This window comes from Leucopleurus acutus, assembly GCF_964270905.1.
Source record: "Leucopleurus acutus genome assembly, chromosome: 17".
Classification (NCBI taxonomy): domain Eukaryota; kingdom Metazoa; phylum Chordata; class Mammalia; order Artiodactyla; family Delphinidae; genus Leucopleurus; species Leucopleurus acutus.
Window position 1 is genome coordinate 34,575,417 of NC_139159.1, and position 21,166 is coordinate 34,596,582.

The 21,166-nt window shown below is 43.5% G+C and overlaps 1 protein-coding gene across 1 annotated transcript; it reads right to left on the reverse strand.

The window, feature by feature from the left end:
- Window positions 1-7,184: 7,184 nt before the first annotated feature.
- LOC309973978 (metabotropic glutamate receptor 7-like) lies at window positions 7,185-19,097 on the reverse strand (the record flags this gene model as incomplete). The annotated part of the gene is made up of 3 exons (XM_082858439.1): window positions 7,185-7,262; window positions 9,225-9,306; window positions 18,579-19,097. 2 exons carry the CDS (start codon window positions 19,095-19,097, stop codon window positions 9,271-9,273), a joined length of 555 nt encoding a protein of 184 aa, XP_082714565.1. The 3' UTR covers window positions 7,185-7,262; window positions 9,225-9,270.
- Window positions 19,098-21,166: the final 2,069 nt, after the last annotated feature.

Sequence of the window (21,166 nt, forward strand, 5' to 3'; positions counted from 1 at the left end):
AATGGAAAGACGTCTCATGTTCTTGGGTTGGAGGAATTAACATTGTTAAAATGCTCATACTACCCAAAGCAATCTACAGATTTAATGCGATCCCTATCAAATTATCCATGACATTTTTCACACAATTAGAACAAATAATCCTAAAATTCATACAGAACCATAAAAGACCCAGAATTGCCAAAGCAATCCTGAAGAAAAAGAACAACGTTGGAGGCATAACCACCCCAGACTCAGACAGTACTCCAAAGTCACAGTAATCAAAACAGCGTGGTATTGGCACAAAAACAGACATATGGATCAATGGAACAGAATACAGAGCCCAGAAATAAACACACACACCTCAGTTAATCTTTGACAATTAATCTTTGACAAAGGAGGCAAGAATATATAATGGGAAAGAGACAGTCTCTTCCGCAAGTGGTGTTGGTAAAGTTGGACAGCCTTATATAAACCAGTGAAGTTAGAACACATCCTTTCACCATACACGAAAATAAACTCAAAATGTCTTAAAGACTTAAACATAAGACATGACACCATAAAACTTCTAGAAGACAACACAGGCAAAATATCCTCTGACATAAATCATACCAATGTTTTCTTAGGTCAGTCTCCCAAGACAATAGAAATAAAAACGAAAATAAACAAAGGGGACCGAATCAAACTTACAAGCTTTTGCACAGCAAAGGAAACCATAAACAAAATGAAAAGACAACCTACAGAATGGGAGAAAATATTTGCAAATGATGCGACCAGCAAGGGCTTAATTTCCAAAATATACAAACAGCTCATACAACTTGATGACAATAAAAGCAAACAACCCAATCAAAAAAATAGGCAGAAGACTTAAAGAGACATTTCTCCAAAGAAGAAATACAGATGGCCAATAGGCACATGAAAAGATGCTCAACACTGCCAATTATTAAAGAAATGCAAATCAAAACTACCATGAGGTACCACCTCACACCAGTCAGAATGGCCATCATTAAAAAGTCTACAAATAACATATGCTGCAGAGGGTGTGGAGAAAAGGGAACCCTCCTACAACACTGTTGGTGGGAATGTAAGTTGGTGCAGCCACTGTGGAAAACACTATGGAGGTTCCTCAGAAAACTAAAAATAGACCTACCATATGATCCAGCAATCCCACTCCTGGGCGTATATCCAGACCAAACTATAATTCAAAAAGATACATTCACCCTGATCTTCACAGCAGCAATATTCACAATAGCCAAGACATGGCAACAACCTAAATGTCCATCAACAGATGAATGGATAAAGACGATGTGGTACATATATACAATGAAATACTACTCAGCCATAAAAAAAAGAATGAAATAATGCCATTTGCAGCAGCAACATGGATGCAACTAGAGATTATCATACTAAGCAAAGTAAGTCAGAAAGAGAAAGACAAATACCATGATACCACTTATATGTGGAATCTAAAATATGACACAAATGAACCTATCTATGAAACAGAAACAGAATCAGAGACATAGAGAATAGACTGGTGGCTGCCAAGGGGGAAGCAGGTGGGAGAGGGATGAACTGGGAGTTTGGGATTAGCAGATGCAAACTGGTATATATAGATTGGCTAAACAACAAGGTCCTACTATATAGCACAGGGAACTATATTCAATATCCTGTGATAAACCATAATGGAAAAGAATATGAAAAAGAATGTATATACATATGTAATAACAGAGTCACTTTGCTGTACAGCAGTAATTAACACAACGCTGTAAACCAAGTATACTTCAATAAAAAATAAGTTAATTAAATTTTTAAAAAGATTAATTCCTTCAGAAGAACAAGTACTACACATTCACAAAAAAAGCACCCTTTGAAAGTTTAAATTTTTGAATTTCTTTGCCACTTCCTTAGTTTTGATCATCTTGGACAATATATTTTCAATACTGACTTTTAAAAAGAATTGTGTTTCAGTGTTTGCTATCCTTAGAGAGACAGAAACAGATAAGTACAACTAAATACTTGTTTTTCAAAAGTCTCAAAAGTATAAGGGAAATGAAAGTAATTATATCTTCAAATGATTTTGGGGTATGTTTCTAATCTCATACTTCTGATGCGATTCAAGATTAAAACTGCATTAAGACATTTGAGACATGCCGCATTGGTATTAAATGAATTTAATTTTGTGTAAAGTGGCAGAAATATTTTCTTCAGCAAACATACCTGCAGATGTAAAATCACAACTATAAATCTACAAAAAAGCAAGCTATTGAATAAAATCTGATTGGTTATTTCCCTGCAGTATGGATCTGCTAATAATTTAATTTACTACTTGCTAACAGAAGCCAAAATTTAAATATACATATATATATATGTGTATATATATCTATCTCTTCAATTTTAAATCATTCATATATATGAACAAGTATACATACACATATATAACAATTGTTCATATATATAAACAATTTAAATTAAAGAAAGTACATCTGGTGGCCTATTTTTTCCCCCCGATTTCTAAAGAACACCATATTCTATTCTAGGCAGTGGAATGTCAATCCACCTTAAGGGTTGTTCAATGAGCATATCTGAGAAACCACTGGTTTAGCCAATGATGTACTTATTGAGGGAGGCCCTAGTGCCACTGTCAAGAGCTTATCCACAGGAGAGATAAGAAGGTACTTGTTTGGTTTGTGAAAAGAAGGAGTAGTGAGGAATGGCAGGTAGCTGCAGGCTGATGACACGTGATGTCCGTATATATGTAGAACCAACACACCCATAATTGCACCCATTTTCCATACCCAAATCCAAAGCCTTTATATCATTAATCCCAGGCAAAAATGGTAAGATTCATGTGTGTTACTATCCCACGGCTTCAAGATGCCTCTAAACTCATTTGAGTATGTCTTAGTTTTATCAGTGGAGGACAAACCAGGCTTCTATCACCAAGCCCCATTCCATAACAGGCAAACCAGTCCAAGACTTCTCTGAGTGCTGCAGGAGAGTCTATGGAAGGGGCGCTCACTCCACTGTGATGCCTAAAATGCCTTTGCACAGAGCAAACATTCAATACATGCTGAGTGAATGAATGAGTGAACTGGCTCATTTCAGGGAAATTCCATTCAACAGGCTGGCATTCCTTCCTACCCATCTTAACTGTTAAGCTTGCCATCAGACAAAAATTTAATTATAAAACGTTAGAGCTGAGGAAATTTTAGAAACTATCTACTCTCCAGAGGTATACAACTTTAATTTCGTGGTAAAAATCACTAGGAGTGATTTAGGAGTCTATCAGACCTGAGTCCAAATTCCACATCTACCATATTTTGGTGAGCAAATAACTACTTCTGAGGCTCTGTTCCATGTATGCATTATGGGATATCATAATAATACATACATTAATTGTATGACTATCAGGGGATGAAATGACACAATCCATTTGCCATGGTCGGCTAAGTAATTTGCCCCAAGTAAGCACTCAAGACATTAGCCAATATTAATAGCGGAGAGATGAAAACAAAACTCTGGGACTGATGCCTACCCTAGTGGCCCCAGTGGTCATAATGACTTTCTTCCATTCAGCCTGCTCTCTTCTCACTAAGACTAAGGAAGAGAAGATGAACAAATTAGGAATAACAATTTGAAAATGGTTTTATACTCCCTGAATGAATGGAATTATAATAAAATGATTCATGAGTTCTGCAGAAATATGATGAAGACTTTAGATCTTTATGTTAGTTCTCTACAAAACCAATTTATGGCCCAAAATGGATTAAAGACCTAAATATAAGGCCAGAAACTATCAAACTCTTAGAGGAAAACATAGGCAGAACACTCTATGACATAAATCACAGCAAGATCCTTTCTGACCCACCTCCTAGAGTAATGGAAATAAAAACAAAAATAAACAAATGGGACCTAATGAAACGTCAAAGCTTTTCCACAGCAAAGGAAACCATAAACAAGACCAAAAGACAACCCTCAGAATGGGAGAAAATATTTGCAAATGAAGCAACCGACAAAGGATTAATCTCCAAAATTTACAAGCAGCTCATGCAGCTCAATAACAAAAAAACAAACAACCCAATCCAAAAATGGGCAGAAGACCTAAATAGTCATTTCTCCAAAGAAGATATACAGACTGCCACCAAACACATGAAAGAATGCTCAACATCATTAATCGTTAGAGAAATGCAAATCAAAACTACAATGAGATATCATCTCACACCAGTCAGAATGGCCATCATCCAAAAATCTAGAAACAGTAAATGCTGGAGAGGGTGTGGAGAAAAGGGAACACTCTTGCACTGCTGGTGGGAATGTGAATTGGTTCAGCCACTATGGAGAACAGTATGGAGGTTCCTTAAAAAGCTACAAATAGAACTACCATATGACCCAGCAATCCCACTACTGGGCATATACCCTGAGAAAACCATAATTCAAAAAGAGTCATGTACCAAAATGTTCATTGCAGCTCTATTTACAATAGCCCGGAGATGGAAACAACCTAAGTGCCCATCATCGGATGAATGGATAAAGAAGATGTGGCACATATATACAATGGAATATTACTCAGCCATAAAAAGAAACGAAATTGAGCTATTTGTAATGAGGTGGATAGACCTAGAGTCTGTCATACAGAGTGAAGTAAGTCAGAAAGAAAAAGACAAATACCGTATGCTAACACATATATATGGAATTTAAGAAAAAAAAATGTCATGAAGAACCTAGGGGTAAGGCAGGAATAAAGACGCAGACCTCCTAGAGAACGGACTTGAGGTTATGGGGAGGGGGAAGGGTGAGCTGTGACAGGGCGAGAGAGAGTCATGGACATATACACACTAACAAATGTAGTAAGGTAGATAGCTAGTTGGAAGCAGCCGCATGGCACAGGGATATTGGCTTGGTGCTTTGTGACAGCCTGGAGGGGTGGGATAGGGAGGGTGGGAGGGAGGGAGACGCAAGAGGGAAGAGATATAGGAACATATGTATATGTATAACTGATTCACTTTGTTATAAAGCAGAAACTAACACACCATTGTAAAGCAATTATACCCCAATAAAGATGTTAACAAAAAAAAATAATAAGATGATATGAAGAACTCAATCTAAAAAATATTACCTGGAGATCTATAATCTCTACAATAGTGCTATAAAAAGTAAAGAGCTAGAAATCTATTTAGATGGTTTTCCTTATAAGAAAGCACTTTCTGTATAACTTTTAATGTACTATTGATGAGAACAATTCAACAAAATTCAAATAAATATCTGCAGATGTCCTACAAGAAGAAAAGAACAGAGTTAGATGTGACAGGGGATAACTGGACTTCAGGATGAGTAAGACCCTATACTTGACCTCAATAAATTAACATGAAATACAGTGGATGAGTCATGTACAGAATGTCAGAATTCTAAAAGGCCAAGCTAAGTACCAAAAGGAACACGTGGGGACTCTTAAGAAGGAAATAAAATATTGGTTAGTTGATTACGAAAAGGCAGAAGGGAGTAGGTTCCCTTTGGCTGCTCTTTGAAGAGATTACTTCCTTTCCCCCCTAGTCCTGAGGCTAGGGTGGCATGGGCAATAGAAGAATGTGGGGACTGAGAATCATTTCTACTCTCACCAGAGTGGCTGGAAGCAGATTTTCTTACCAGGATGTAGTAGTATGCTAATATTTAAGGGTTCTTGAGGTCAGAGAGAAGGGTTTGAATACTCCGGCTCCATCTCTTGCTGTGGGTCAAGTTTCTTACCTTTCCAACACCTCGGCGTCTTTATCTGAAAATTGGGGACGATGATAATGTCTCCCACCTGAGTGTGAGAACTATATGATACAGTGCATACGCAGGGCTAAATTTGGTGCCTGGCACACAGAAAGTGCTCAGTACGGCAGGCGAGTGTAGTGACAATAAAGGCAAAGATGACGAGGGTAGTGCCGGTGTTGCTTCTGCCCCCAGAACAGGCTCTGACTGGGAGAGAGTTAAAGCACCTTTGGGTTCATGGGGGTTTATATATAAGCAACGGTTGATCAATGTGAGCTGGTTGTCCAAATGATTATGTGCAATCTAAGAAAAAAATGGGCCTCGGATCTGCTCAGCTACTTAATAATATTAGCAGCGGGAGTAGTCAAAGAAGCTAAATTTTATTACGTGTTTATATGCCAAACAACGTGCTGAACGTTTTAAAAGGATTTACTCACTTATTACAAGGAGGCTATACGCTAGGTCCTGATAATGTTATTCGTCTCTTTCAGATGTTGACTGAGCCTCAGACGGGTTACAAAAGCACCTAAGATCCCATTGTCAGTACATGACGGAAATGAGTTCAAATCCAGCCTGTCTGACTTGTTCTTAATCACTAAGGTATGAAATTAAGCATGTTGCCCTTTGCCTGATTCTCCTTCTGAGGCCTGAATATTTCACTTAGCTCTCTGAGTGCAGAAGAGAGAAAATTCTCTCTCCTTAACCCAACTTGGCATCAATATCCAACTCCCCTTCTCAAAATGGGTTGCTTCAACGAGCAGCAATGAATGTCGGGTCGTGGACCAGTCACCTTGATGACTAAGAGTCAGACACTAGGGAAAGAAAATGCTCTGTGACAAACCTACCCTTGTACAGAAACAAGACAGAAATGGGGGGACAGGGCAAAAGATAATGGAATAAGGCATAGGAAAAATAGCACATGGCATCGTGACAGTAATAATAATAATAATAGTAGTAGTAGTAGTAGTAGTAATAGTAATAATAATAGACTTCACTATGCTCTAGGCATTGTATTAAGTGCTTGGCGTAAGTGACTTCATGTTAACATTGAAAACAAGTCTATGGGGATGAAATATTATTAACATCATTTTATAGGCAGGAGTATTGAGGTTCAGGTAATCAGGTAAATTGCCCAAGCTCATATGGTTAGCAAGTGGAAAGCAGAGATTTGAACCAGCACCTACACTCCTAACCATTATGCTATAACCATTATGCTGAAGACATAAGAATTCCAATGGTCTTTCCCCATAACCCACTCCTGCACTCCAGACTTAAATAGTCCAAGATCAAGAGAGAGCAAGCTTGGAGTTGCCACTCTTCAGTGAGTGTCAATCATTTCAAAACAGTGTATTTGCTAACAAGATGCACTTCCTGTGATAATCTTCTCAACCAGCTATCAAGAAACAGGAAGCAAAGATTCAAGTAACAGTATGTTCCTACTTATGAGGAAGGTGGGACAGCACAGTTGACACTGGGCTTAACTGTTCTGGAAAACGTGGTCCCAGTAGGCATACACGCTGGTACATTTTCCCCACCTACCAAATACAAAAGAAGTATTTCATTTCCATGTTGCTCTTCAAAGTTCCACCTCATTCGTGCCTGTCATTCATCCTCTGGCCCCTTCCTGTCTCCATTTCTGTACAGAAAGGTGCTGAGTCTCTGCTCTCGGATACGAAAAGGGTGTGTTAGGAGAGGGAGCCATGGTACCTCGATGTCTTTTTTTTTTCATCTTAATTCTATTATGCCAACTCCACTGAACTTAATTAGAGTGAATACAGAATTACACAATTACCCTCTGTTCTATTCTTCAGATGTTATATTTTGATAAAATTTACGACATGCTGCTCTCCCCTTGAACACCAGATGAACACTAGAAATGGATGTGTGTTGACATAAAATCTGTTATAATTACAATTAAAGTACAGCTTACATAATGATAGTGTTAACATAAAATTATAGATGTGTAGAGACAACGTGGTCATGCATTTTTTAGTATAAGTACATGCTTAGACCAATATCTGTTAGCGGAATGAAGATGGAAGAGAATTTTGGTTAAGCCACAAAGGCTGTTTAAGGAGTTGCAGATAGCTAAGGGGAACTCAAAGACCAGTAAGATAATATTTCCCCTGCCATGTTTGCAATTGCAAAGTGAAGGGAAGATGTGAAAGTAAGTACCCCTATGGAAATTACAAGACAAGTACATTTTTTTCCTTGAGTACCTGGGTAAATGCTTAAATTCTAATGTATATCAGTGATGCAAATTTTCAACAGAGTTTGATAAATCATAAAATAATAATTATACATATATGTATATAAAACTGCATGGAACTAGACAGTTCAGAATTACTTCTAATTAAAGAGGTACCCTATGACAACTAACTTAAACCTTACAAAATATGGTTCCAAGTACCCTATCAGAGTGAAAAGCAGGAGACTGAAAGGTTTAGTGTAAATGTTTGTAGTCATGGTGTCTTAACTAAAACTACTGTGTCACAAATACTATTAAAATAATTGTGACATTTTATTCACTTTTACTGCAAACAACAAAACAAACTATAGGTATTTTTTCATTTCAGGTAATTATTTTAGCTAACAGTTATTAAATGTTTTGAGAAGACAGAGTGCTAATTGCATTACTTCATTTTATCTTTAAAATAGCGCTTCCATGTAATTATTCTTAATATCTCCATTGTATTAAAGTGTATCTCTAGTTTAGACCTTTCTTCAGAACTGCAGACTTGTGTATCCAACTGTGTACTCAGCATCTCTACTTGGATGTCACGAAAACATCTCAAATCTTATACCTCCAAAACTGGTCTTTAATCCCCCAAACATGCTCTACCCCAAACTTTTTCCATCTTAGGTGACAGTAACCACACCTTTCCAGTTCCCCAGGCCCTACATCTCGAATTCACCCTTGACCCCCTCTTCCTTTCCATTCTTGCATTCAATCTACCACGAAATGCTGTCACAACCTTCCCAATGTGCCACTTCTGAGAATTACCAGCCGCTAGCAGCCTGGTGCAGGCCACCAACATAGACCTCGAGGATCCTGTAGTCACCTCCCGAGATTCTCCCTGACTCCACTCTCTCCCCACATCCTCAAGACCACAGATAGAGTTATGCTTTTCAAACAAGAGACAGTTCATGCCACACCTCGGCTAAAATCCTGCCCCTGGCTGCCTACATTTAGAGTAAAAGACACAATGCATGTGATGGCCTCCCAGGACTTACCCAATCCATCCCATCACATATCTGACCTCCAGCCCTCCTGCTGTCTCTTCCTCCCCACTGACTAAGTCAGCCAGGGTGGCCTCCTTGATATTCCTCCAAGCTGCCCGGCATATTTCTGCCTTAGAGTTTTGGGACTGGTTATTCTTGCTCCCACGAAGTGGTCTCCCCCTCATACATTCTGACAACTCCCTCACTTCAAGTCTTTGCTCAAATGTCAACTTATAAAATCCACCCTGACTACCCTATTTAAAATCAGAACCTACCTGTACACTCCTCCAGCACTCCCAACCCAAGCCTCTTCAGTGAGCTTCACATCCTTTTCCTTATCCCGTAGCGCCCATCAACCTTGTGACAAAGCATAGAATTTATTTATAACATCCGTTTCCACACGAGAGTGTAAGGAGGGAGAAAGCATGCAAGAAGGAGCACGCAGGCAAAGGCTCTTGTCTAATTTATTCATTGATACGTCCAAGCATAGAGAACAGGAAGATGCTTGATAAATAGTCCTGAAAAAGATACAGATGAGGAAACTAGTAGTAAAGCTCAGAAAGTTTAAGTAACTTCCTCAAGGTTCTAGAGCTAGAAGAGGGTCACAGTAGAATTCACACTTGGGGATGTCTAACTTCAAATCTCTTAGCCTCTCTGCTATCTTTTTTTTTTTTTTTCTCCTTCTTTGCGGTACGCGGGCTTCTTACTGTTGCAGCCTCTCCCGTTGCGGAGCACAGGCTCAGCAGCCATGGCTCACAGGCCCAGCCGCTCCGCAGCATGTGGGATCTTCCCGGATCGGGTCACGAACTCTCAACCACTGCGCCACCAGGGAAGCCCCTCTCTGCTATCTTAAGTCCATGCAATTCAGGATTTGTTTTAATCAGTGCCATGGAAATTCTCACTCCACTGAATAGGATCACTAAAGTGTTCTCTGTCTAGATTTATATATATATTTTCCATTTAAACAAAGGAAACAGAAGAGGGGAATTCATCATGGGTTATTGTGGTAGTTTTACAGCAATTTTAGCAATAATGACATTTAAGTAATAGTGATATTTAATGATAGCATAATAATAATAAAATAATAGCTCTTAAATGTATTGAAGACGAATCGTATGCTAAACTCAGTGCTAAAATATTTCCATGTATATTTTGTGCAAAATCCTTATGAATATTCTATCAGATGAGCTTTATGTGTAACTCCACCAGGCATACTTCTCTTATTCTGCTTTCAAAGATAAGGAAATTGATGAGAAGTGTGGTAACCGTTTGATCAAGATGAGACTGGTAATAAGTTGTGAGTATGAATTTAAATTCAGGTCTAACTCCAGAATTTGATTCTCAATCCATACATGAAAATTCTGATAATTCCTTTGATAAGGGTATGTTCTCTCCTGGAAAACATCCCCCATTATGTCTGCCTGTGCTCATACCTTCAGGACACAGTCAAGTTTGAAACATGATAAAAATGTTTAAATAGTGTGCTTTAATAAATGGAAATATCTTCATCTAAACAATAACACAAAAAGGCAGGCTCAGCCCTTTGAAGTGGCTTCGTTGCTACCTTCCATCCAGAACAAGAGAAGGAATCAACAGCTGCAGAGTAAAGAAAGCATGAAACCCACAGATGGAGGATTCTGTAAATGACCAATTACAAGACTATTAAGCCACACTTTCATAGCAAGAGGCAAAATATTCCATTAAACTGAAAATTCTTCTACCCCTCACTCCAAGGCCCACACAAACATTAATGTTGCATTTATTAGGATGTATTTCCTGTGCTCTATCAACTTGACTTTCAGCAACTGTATTAATACAGTCCTTTCGCTTTGCACATATATCTGAATGATGGATTCCATTACTGGAGTTTTGTAGAAAGAGTGGAGTGAATGAAGTAAAGTTTGGGAAGAGCCATCATAATCCATAATGATGGGCACTGAATCAGGACAAGAAGAAACCTCTCTTCTCATTTATTTGAATGAAAATTCTACTATATATTTATTGCCTCTGTACAGGGCCATCTGCTGAATAATGGAAAACAAGCATCTTTCATTTGGAGGTAGGATTTGTGTGCTCAAGTTTCTATGGGCCTGCAGAATTAATCTTGTTTTAGAAATGAAATAAAATGTAATTTCTTACTGTGAGTAGATGTGGTTAAGCAACTGGCAACTTTGATGTCTTTAAATCACTGCAGTTTCGGGGTAGGCAAATCTATAATTATTTCAAGCACTTCTTTATTGGTGCAACAATTGAGCAGTGTACATAGTGGTCAACAACCTGGGCATTGTCAGACGACTCTAAGTTTGAATCTAGACTTTGCCACTCACCAGCTATGTGACTTTCAGCTATGAGAATCACTTTCTTCAGCTTTACACTGTGGATTATTATATGCCCTTTGCAGAACTACTGTAAGAACTAAATGTATATGCGCACAGTGGCTCATAGTAAGGGCTCAAATTAGTACTGTGGTCACTACTAGTAGTACTGAAAAGAAATTAGAACTTCTATTCTCATAAAGTGGGATATGTGTCCCTTTATCATTGTAATTTCATATCATTTTACTTTTGACCTTATAATTTAATAGCTTGATCCAAAAAACATTTAGCAGTAAATATAATTGAAAGAAGATTACCTGTCAAACATGAAATACTGTAGTAACAAGTGTGCTGGCACAATACTCTTCTCAGATAATTAACCTGTAAAAATATGTTATTGTCTTCTTTTTAATTGAGCACATTGAACATATATATTTACTGTGCCAATTGGCGAAAGGTCCATTAATTAATCAGTCTAACTATATGTTGCATAAACGTCTTCTAAACATAATCGTATATGTATTTTATTTGTTGGGAAAATGTGTTTGAGATGGTTCTTTTCTGCCTATTTAAAGTAAAAGAGGATGAGAAGTAGAGTTAGGCTTAATGTACTCTGTACTCCATTATGCCATGAAAATGCTTCTGTGTCCTGGAGACAACAACAAAAGATTTGCTTTAATGACAAGAATCAAGTATGTTCTAAAGCTTCCAGGTAGGAGGCGTATAGGTTGCAGTTTATATCAGAAGTCTTTGCTCTCTCTCTCAACTGCGTCTAGATGGGAAAGATGTGGTCACAAATGCTTCAAGGTGATATAGTAAATGTTGGAAAAGAGGGGGGTAGGAGGCAGAGTTTTGAATATCTCAAACCTGAGCTAGAAGGATTTTATTTAAAGAAAATAGCGGATATTATTTTTCACTTAAGGAAGCAAACGTGACATTAACGTAGGAAATTAGCTCTTTTAGCTATGATGCTTTCAAATGCACATGGCTGAAAACAAATTCAAAATAGTCAAAGGAAATTTAAAAACAAAACCCAAACAACAACAACAAGCTCAACAAACAAGTACTAGAAATTCAGGGATGCAGCCATATTCAGATACAGTTGGATCTGGACGTTCCAGAGTATCAGCAGGGTTCCAGCTCTCTCTACATCGCTCAGCCCTGCTTACCTCTGCAAGACTTTATTTTACAGAAAGTCTCTTCTTGTGCTGGATGGTCACTGGGAGTCCCAGAGTCATATCTCCCCAGCTTAGAAATTCCAGAGAGAAAAGACAATTCTTCCATTTTGCTCTGAGACAAAAGTCCTGGGGAGGAGTCTGATAGACTTAGCCGAGGTCAGATGCCTACCCATGAGCCAATCACCTGCTTTACTGGAGTTCAGTCCCTGGGCGACTCATCCCCGGGGCCCGTCAGGAGGCAGGATGGCATTATCTGGCAGTTTTCCAAGAAAAGCCTGCTGTTTTTGTAAGATGAAAGGGGAGAGGACATGGATAATGAAACCTGTATCTGCTTCTGTAAAATCCACAGAATCTTACTCCCTGCCCTGTGTCGATGACCACGCAGTAAGCTGACCCAGGAGGTCATTTTTCCCACAACAGTCTTTATATATATGACTAAGGAACACACTGGTAAAAGAATATGGGAGAAAGTCTGAGTATGACAAGTCAGCTAGACTGATATTAACTAAAAAAGCTGTGTGAAAATATCCTTAAAAGGTTGCCCCCAACTCACTCAAAGTCCAAAGTTGGAGCTGGAAATACAATGTCATGGAGTTTGGATAAGAACAGGTTTTCTCCAAGCTGAACTATGACACAGAGATTAGAGACTTCCAGAAACTATACTTTTTCAAAGAAAAAACATCACATGAGAAAAATGAGGCCTAGAAAAATTAAATGACTTAAGCTAATTAATGGCAGGACTGAGACTAGAGTATACTTTGTGTAATTCGCTATGGCCTTGTTTTTGTTTTTGTTTTTGTTTTGTTATCACTTCAGAACGAGACAAACTTAAAGAAAGGAAACACAACCAAAACTCAATGGTTGGAAAAGAGATGGATGTGAACGCCCACTTGTTTCTTACGTATAAAGTTACCCCTCGCAGTGTTTTGGAGGAGAAAACGCTGGCTCTTCCCAACGTTGGTTACATACACAAAGATTCCAAAGACAAGACAAGTGCTTTGCAAACAAAGTAACTAGAACCAGCTCAGGCTTCCCCGCGCCGGGTCCTACGTTCCACGGTCAGAACCACCAATTGTATCCCCCCGGGTAACAAGGTGATTCAGAAAAGCTGGCGCCTTAAGAGAAGGGAGAAAACTTAGCCGGGAAGAGAGTCAGGAGGAAACTTGCTCAGCTTCTTACTGAGGTCTGAAACGATCCCAATAGAGTCCTTAAACCCCTCAGGTTTCCCCCATCAAGCACCCTCGCCTCCAACCTGGGCCACCCCAGATCTATCAGACGACAGAAGTCTGCGGACGCACGGAGAGCTGACCACCCCACGAGAGGAACCTACGCGCGGCCGCGCCCACTCACCCGCCGCTCCCTGGGAGACGGGAGACCAGCCCGGGGTCCAAGTCCTGGGCGTGGCAGACTCGCCCCTCTCCAGGCCATGCTCCAGCTCACCTCGGCGCGGCCCGCCTGGGCGCCGCCATCTTGACCACGAAGGGGGCCTCGCGCCGGAGGCCCCTGAGCGGGCGCCCTGAGCGGAGCCGGAGCGCCGAGGAGGCCCAGGTCGGCGCCCTACGTCCCCCGCGCGCTCGCGCCCCGTCCACGAGCGACGAGAGTCCCGCACGCAGCGCCCGACCCAGGCTTCCGCGGAACCGGCGCCCCGCGCAGCCCGCACCGCGGCTCAGGCGGCGCCGAGGGCGGCCCGGGCGGAAGAGCGAGCGCGGGGCAAGCGCTCGGTTACCTGGCAACGCGGAGCAACCTGGCGTCCCCGGCGAACCCCAGCCCTCTACCACGAGGAAGCACGGACCCCCTCACCCGCCGCCCAGCCCGCGCCGCCCCTCGGTCGCTCCGCCCGCCGCTGCCCGCTTGCTATGGTCTTTTAAATCCATGATACAACGTCTATATGTAACAAATCTGTTAAACCCTAAATGTTTATGATATTCAAGTAATCCAGTATCTGAATTATTCTTGAAGATAAAACATCCAAAGACTTCTTAATTGTATGGGTTTACACACATAAAATACACGTGGAGGTAACTTCAAGTATAGTATGTGCCTGTCTCTATTCCTTCCCTCTCCGCTCTTTTAAAAAATGCCCCTTTAAAAATTGCCCACTCACCATCTGTTAGGTAAATTTGCTGAAACACAGTAAATGTGGAGACAGAAATTGTTATAGAGACTATTCCAAATGGCACTGACACCTGTATTTATGAAATTTTTAAAAGGGTAAGTTAGAGTTGTTTTTTTTAAAAAAAAAAATCCCACTATAGTAACACCACATCATCCTAGGTGCCCAGTTCTATCCAATTACATAAGATGGAGAAAGAGAGAGAGAGAGAGAGAGGAGACAGAGAAAGAAGAAAGGAAGAAAACCAAGTACTTATGTATAAAATGTTGCTGCCAAAGTTTGAGATTATACTCAAGCATCAATGAACAGAAGGAAAACACAAATTTACAAATGTATTTCATTTATGGTATGAGGGACACAGGTTTAGATTTGCAACACGCTCCCACAAGGGTCAAATTGACCACTTTTTTCTATCTAGTTGCTCTTGAGAGAACAAAACAATTGAAACAGATGCCATTCAATTCCAAGTCTATAGCTTAGACCATGTCACTGCACATGAAATATTGTTCATTCAGAGTCAGCACATAGCAAGAGTAATTTATACTCTCAGAGTGTTTGCTCTCAAGTCAATAGCAGAGAAGCCTTGAATAAAAACGTTCCCATTACTTTCCATTGTAATAGATCTTACTTATAGCCCATGAAACAGTGGTCAGAGGAGATTTATTCTTTGCACACCATATTATATAATCTCTCCACTTTAAGCCATCCCCCACTCGGCGATTATTTTTTAAATATGTTACTCGTAGTCAATATTAATTTACATTTAATCTTTCTTAGCATTAGGAGAGTATTATTTTGTACAGGCTCAGAAACAAATCTCCCGAAATTCCTCCCTGATGCTCCCTTCAGGCTGAAAATGCATTGCAGGGTGGCTGCAGTGACTTAATTCTAGTTGGCAGAGCCCTGGCCACACACTAATTTCATTAGCCTCAAACTCCTGGATTTGAAAGATCCACTGAATATGATTCCTGTCCTCTGACATGTCACTTACTAACCAATTCAGTGTGCATACAGAGGAGAGAAAGGACTTGCTCAGCTCTGGCCCACCGGCAGGCAGATGAGAATTCCCAGTCAGAGACACTGTTTACATCTGAGTGGTCATTCTTGCCCGGGTCCTCATTTTCAGGAAGGAAGTTCAATCCAGGCTTTGCTGGCAGCTGCAGCATTTGTTACATCCATTACTAGCTCCTTGTTCCTTCCTGCCCCCCAGTGCTTAGCATCCCCCATTTCAGTCACTAAGTCTTCCTTCCCCCAGCCTAGAAGCTTACCTCACCATAAATTTTTATCTCAAATGATAGGTTTGGCACATTCCCCACAGCAACCCACAGGGACTGGGGAAAAGAAAACTCAAATCTCTGGAGAGCTAAGAATTCAACCATTTAGAGGAGTTTCTTTTATACAGGACAGTCTTCATTGAGCTGAACCCTGCAATCCCAGAGAAGATTCACCTACCCGTTCTTTTCCTCTTTCCCTAAAGTGACTGTGTCTTTGAACAAGGGGTCTGTGTTCCACTATTCTCTCTATTCATTTTGCAGGTTTACAGAGGCTGGGAAACTGGGGGCTGGACTTACATGCCAGGAGCTTCTAAGATCACACGCAAAAATAAGGCTACTGGAAGAGATTGTTGGAATCTATCTCTGTATATTTGAACATGGGCAGTGGTTAACCAGGATGCTCACACCAAGCTTATATCCAGCTTGCAGCACAAGCTACAAGTTGGTGCATCCCTCCTACTACCAGCCTCTTCTCAATAAATGCAGGTGAAAACTGGGGGCTCTTTTCCCTCAGCTGTTCAATCCAACATGAATAGCTGCAATTTGCAAATTAGAGGAAAATGACAGTGTTTTCTCTGAATGGTTTTGGTCCCAACACACACTGCTAATGCTGGCATTCAGTTCCTTTCCTTCCCAGCCCAGGGAAGGGGGGAACTAACCATAAGGCAAGCGTTCTCTTTTCTTGCAAGTGCCTCAGATCCACACACCAGAGAAGGAATCAGCTCCCCCTGGAATCTTTTTCAGCAAACACAATCCTTCACCTAGTCTGCAAGCTCTCTCTTGACTTTAAGATTTCACTCTTTTTTCGACAGGCAGGCCCATCTGCAAGCTCCCAAGCTCCAAGTGAAGGCACCAAAATAATTTTTTAAATGTCAAACAGCAAATGTGCCTTCAACCCCCAGAGCTCCAATAAAAATACTGTGAGTTGCCCCTGTGTTTCTCAGGTGACCTCTGGCCTCATCCTCCCTGCAGCGCTGCCTCCTCAGGTTCTCTAGTTTAAGCTCAGAGGTAAAGGAAGTGCTTCTGGGTTTTGCTTACGACAACCCAGGCTCTTCCTGAAAGCATTACCTCAAAGTGAAGGCTGCCCAGAAGCACTTTTGGCCTTGCAAACATCTAGAGGTGGCATACTCAACAGGTGCTAGGGATGCTCAGAGGCTCAGAGGGGCCATACCAGGCTGCAGCTTTAGACAGGCACCCCTCCTTCTGGCACAAACACAAACTTCATACTCCTGGGTGCTGATGTAGTGACAGCTTGAATCTCACAAGGAGTCCCCTCCAGAAACCCAACATGCTTCAGGAAAGGCACTTGAGAGGGAGCCGACTTTTTAGCTACGGGGAGCATAAGGGTCAGCCAGAACATCTGGAGAAGGGACTAACTGAGCTTGGGTCCTACCAGGCAGGGAGAGAGCTGTGCATTAGGAAAGGATCACTTCAAGACAGAGATGAACAAAAAACTTGGAGATAGGGGTAGAGAAGGAAAAGAGACGCAGAAATTGAAAGGGAGAACATAAAAACAGAGAGACAAAAAAAAAAAAAAAAGCAGGGAGAAAGAGACACAAGGAGAGAGACACACAGGAAGAAAGACAGAGAAACAAGAGAACCCATAGTCACGCAGACCCTGAAACTCAATTTCTTCATCCAGAAGCCATCCATCTATACCCAGGGCAGCACAGGAGCCGTGGGGCCGAGGCTGCGGGAGCAGGCCGTGAGAGAGCACTGCAGCACCGCCCACCGCTCAGCGGGCCCGATCCGCCGTCCTCGCATCTTCCGCCGTTGCCCGCCTGTACCCGGAGCTAGAGGACCGCCCGGCCTTGCTCAGCGCACCCTACTGCCTCCCTCCAGGCGCCTTCTTGTCTGGCTCTGAGAATCGTCCTCAAAACCCAGGACTGGGGTTGGGGGCTGCGTTAGGGAGGTCGTGGGAAAGGATGGGCACAGGGTGGGTGCAGAAAAAGAGACTGTGTCTCGCAGTTAGCATGAGCTCACCTCCGGGCTCTGAGCTGGCAGGAGTAGAAAGCTGATCGCCCGGCTCCTGCCAGTGGCCGGATCGCAAAGGCGGTTTAGACGGTGCAAACAACTGCCCAGAGCAAATCACCTGGGGGCACGTCTGCGGGTGGCTTCTCCCCGCTTGAGGACAGTCCCCACGCCTTCCGCCCCATGCCCTCGCAGAGATAGGTGACAGGTCGGGAAATCCAACCCGAGCGAAATGGGCAATTCACGTCCAAATGTAGGTGAAGACCTAGCCTTCGGTTTAAGAACTGCCTCCCTAAGCTCTTCTCGAAATTTTCCAAGGCAGCTGCAGCTTGTCGGGCGGCTTGGGGCAGGGAAGCTGGGGAGTTGAGAAATGCCTAGTTTCTAGGCGTCTTCTCATCTTTCATATTCTTTGCGCCTAAGTGGCTCTCACAGGAGCCCGGCACTTTTACAAGCCTGTTTTGCAACCATATTTCACTGGAATGCAAACCCATTTAAATCATCGCCTTGTTTTTCGGAGACTGTTTCTTGTCAATGGGGCCATAAATCCAGAATGTCAAGCCGGATGGAGTGGAGCGCGGACAGGGGAGAGATGGAAGGGAAATGAATCAAGCAGGGCAAGTACCTCCTCGGGTGAGGTGGGAGGGATTCGGCAGGATCTCCAGGGTGGAAATGAGCGAAGGCTGACCAGACCCCGCACCCCTGGAGTCCAAGCCAGCCTTCAGGATAAAGAGCGCGGGGAGCTACGGCGCGCTCTGCCCCGGAGGGAGCGCCCCCCTACCTGGAAAAGCCTCAGGATGTTGGCTACCATGATGGAGACCGAACTCCCCGAAGCCCCAATCACTCCAACTACTTTCTCGGGCTTGACGAAAACCGGAGGCTCGCCGTTGGTGCAGCGCACTTCGGAGGTGTCCTTCTGGATGAGCGCCTGGACGAAAGTGAGCGACTGTTCGAGCGCATAAGTGTCCCTGGAACAAGTGTCCAGGATCCGCGCTCCCAGCGTCACGTTGGGCAGCAGGTTGGGATCGCTGTTGATCTGGTCCAGGGCGTAGAGCATCGCTTCCAGCCTGTGGATCCCGTTCTCCCTCTTGATGTCGCCGCAGGGCACTCCGCTGGGACCCTTCGCGTGCACCGGGAACAGCCCCCCGAGGGTGACGTCCCCCTCGACCCGAATGGAGTGCGGGGCGTACATCTCCTGGCCGCGCGCCGCCGCCGCCAGCGCGCACAGAAGCACCTCCAGCACGCAGCAGGGAAACTTCATCAAAGTCAGGGCGCGGAGCAGCTTCCCCAACTGGACCATACTGCTCCCGCGGCTGCGGTGGTGGCGGCGGCACTCGAGGGGACGGTGGCGGGCTCGCCGGAGTCCTGGCCCCTTGGGGTGAGCTCCTCCGGGGAAGCCCAGGGTCTCCTGCGGGCGAGGAGGGTAGGGGCGCCCGGGGAAGGGCAGCCGGCGAGGGTGGGGGGTCCCGCGGCGCCTGCCAGCTTGGGGCGCCGTGCGCTCTTGGGTTCCCCGGCCAGCGCGCCGCGCTCGAGCTCGCGCTCGGTGGCTTGCAGCTCGAGCTCTCCAACAGCCCAGCACTGGGGAGAGAGCGAGGATGGCTATCGCTTTAAATGCGCGTTCGGCTCCCTCTCCTCCTCCGCCCACTCCCTCCCACCCTCGCTCGCTCTCAGGCTCTCCCCACCCTTCCCAGCGCCCACCCTCCCCACGGTTTTGCATCATCACGCAGGGAGGGGCTGCGTGCTGAGGTAAGGGGGGAGGGAATGGGTGGGCGGCTGTGGGGGGGGGAGTACCTCCGATTCGGAGTTTCGAGGTCCCCAGGGAATCTGGGGATTGCAGGTCGCAGGCGAAGGCTGAGCTCCTGCTTCGGTCTCACTGTAGAAGCCGCTCGCTCGCCCGCCTGCACCCACACGCACATTCTAGGCACAGGGTGGCATCAGCCCCGGACAGGGCGGTTCTAGCTGGGGCTGACTGCTTCCAACCCTGAGGTCCGGAGCCGGGACTGTCAGCGCCGGGAGAATGCGAGGTAGTCGAAGGTGATGCCGCCAAGCATGAAGGGTAGTAGGGAGACCCCAGTCTGTACTGCTAATTCGTCTGTGCCAGTTTTTCCTAAGAAAAACACACATACACACAGGAGGCTGATTGATGACCTAAAGAACCTTTACGCAGAGACTTCTCCGGGGCCAGGCACTGGGCTAGCCTGTAGGGAAAGACGCCAACAAGAAATGCTGGGAATGGAAATGCATCTTTGGTCTTCAGGGGTTACTGTGGCCGGAGCCGGATGAAGTAACCCTGGTCTCCAGTAAATCTGTGGCGGATTCGCTCCTTTTCTTCCTTTCATCGCAAGAGGTGGAACAACTGAGAACTCTGCAGAGCGCACTTTCTTCTCTGGCGCTGACAGGTGTAAGGCTCCCTCCTGCCCATTTCCAGAGATGCTTTTGGGCTGATGTCAGGTTTCCTCGGGCAGGAAATAGCAAGAAAGAGGTGGCAGTAGGAGGAGCAGACAGAAATCTCCCCATCGATCCAGTGATCCAGTGATCCATTCTTCTTTTTTTTTTTTTTCTGGCTGAAGATTTGGGGGGTTTGGGGAGTGGAATCAGGATGCCAGAGCAGGTTGTAGTGCAGTTAGGAAGCTGTTTTTCAAAGGTGTCCCCTCCTGCAGGTCCAGCCCAAACTTGGCCCATTAAAGCAACAAGTGGCCCTAGTTCCTACACAAGGAAGGGCAATGTATCTGCCCTTGGTGCCCACGTGTACTGCTTATGGTGGTCTCTACTCTTGCTGAGCCTTTCTGTTGGAGTGCAGTGAAACTGTCTTATACAGAATTGAGGGCGCAGAGAAAACCAAAACAAGACTATACTTTCTGTTGTAATGTTAGTGTACTAAAGAAAAATGTCCTTGCACATAAACAAAACAACACACACACACACCCCTAAAAAGTCAGAAGTTGGGAAGTTGGTTGTCTCTTCCACCAACCACCTGTCTGACCTTGGCACTTCTGTTCCTGTGCCTGAGTTTTACTTTGCCCATCTGTAAAATGATGACATCGAATTGAATGTTTTACACGTTAACTTTTAGCTTTCAAATCCTCTGTTGAAATAGGTCATGCGCCTTTGGCCATGGGGTTCTTTTTAGACCAATATCCTTTGTTGCTTTATGTGTAGGGCACCCGTTTTTTGATACCCAAACAATACTTCAAACATTTCCTGGTACAGAGGATTTTATTTTTTTTCTTGTTGACCACCCATTTATCTTCCTTCTAGGGAGAGTCCAGTCCATCATTTTCTTTTCAGACATGCCCCTCCTCCAGGTTTCAATACTTAAGGTTTGAGGAGGAAAAAAACCTTCTGGCTACAGTGTTCAAGGAAGGGAAT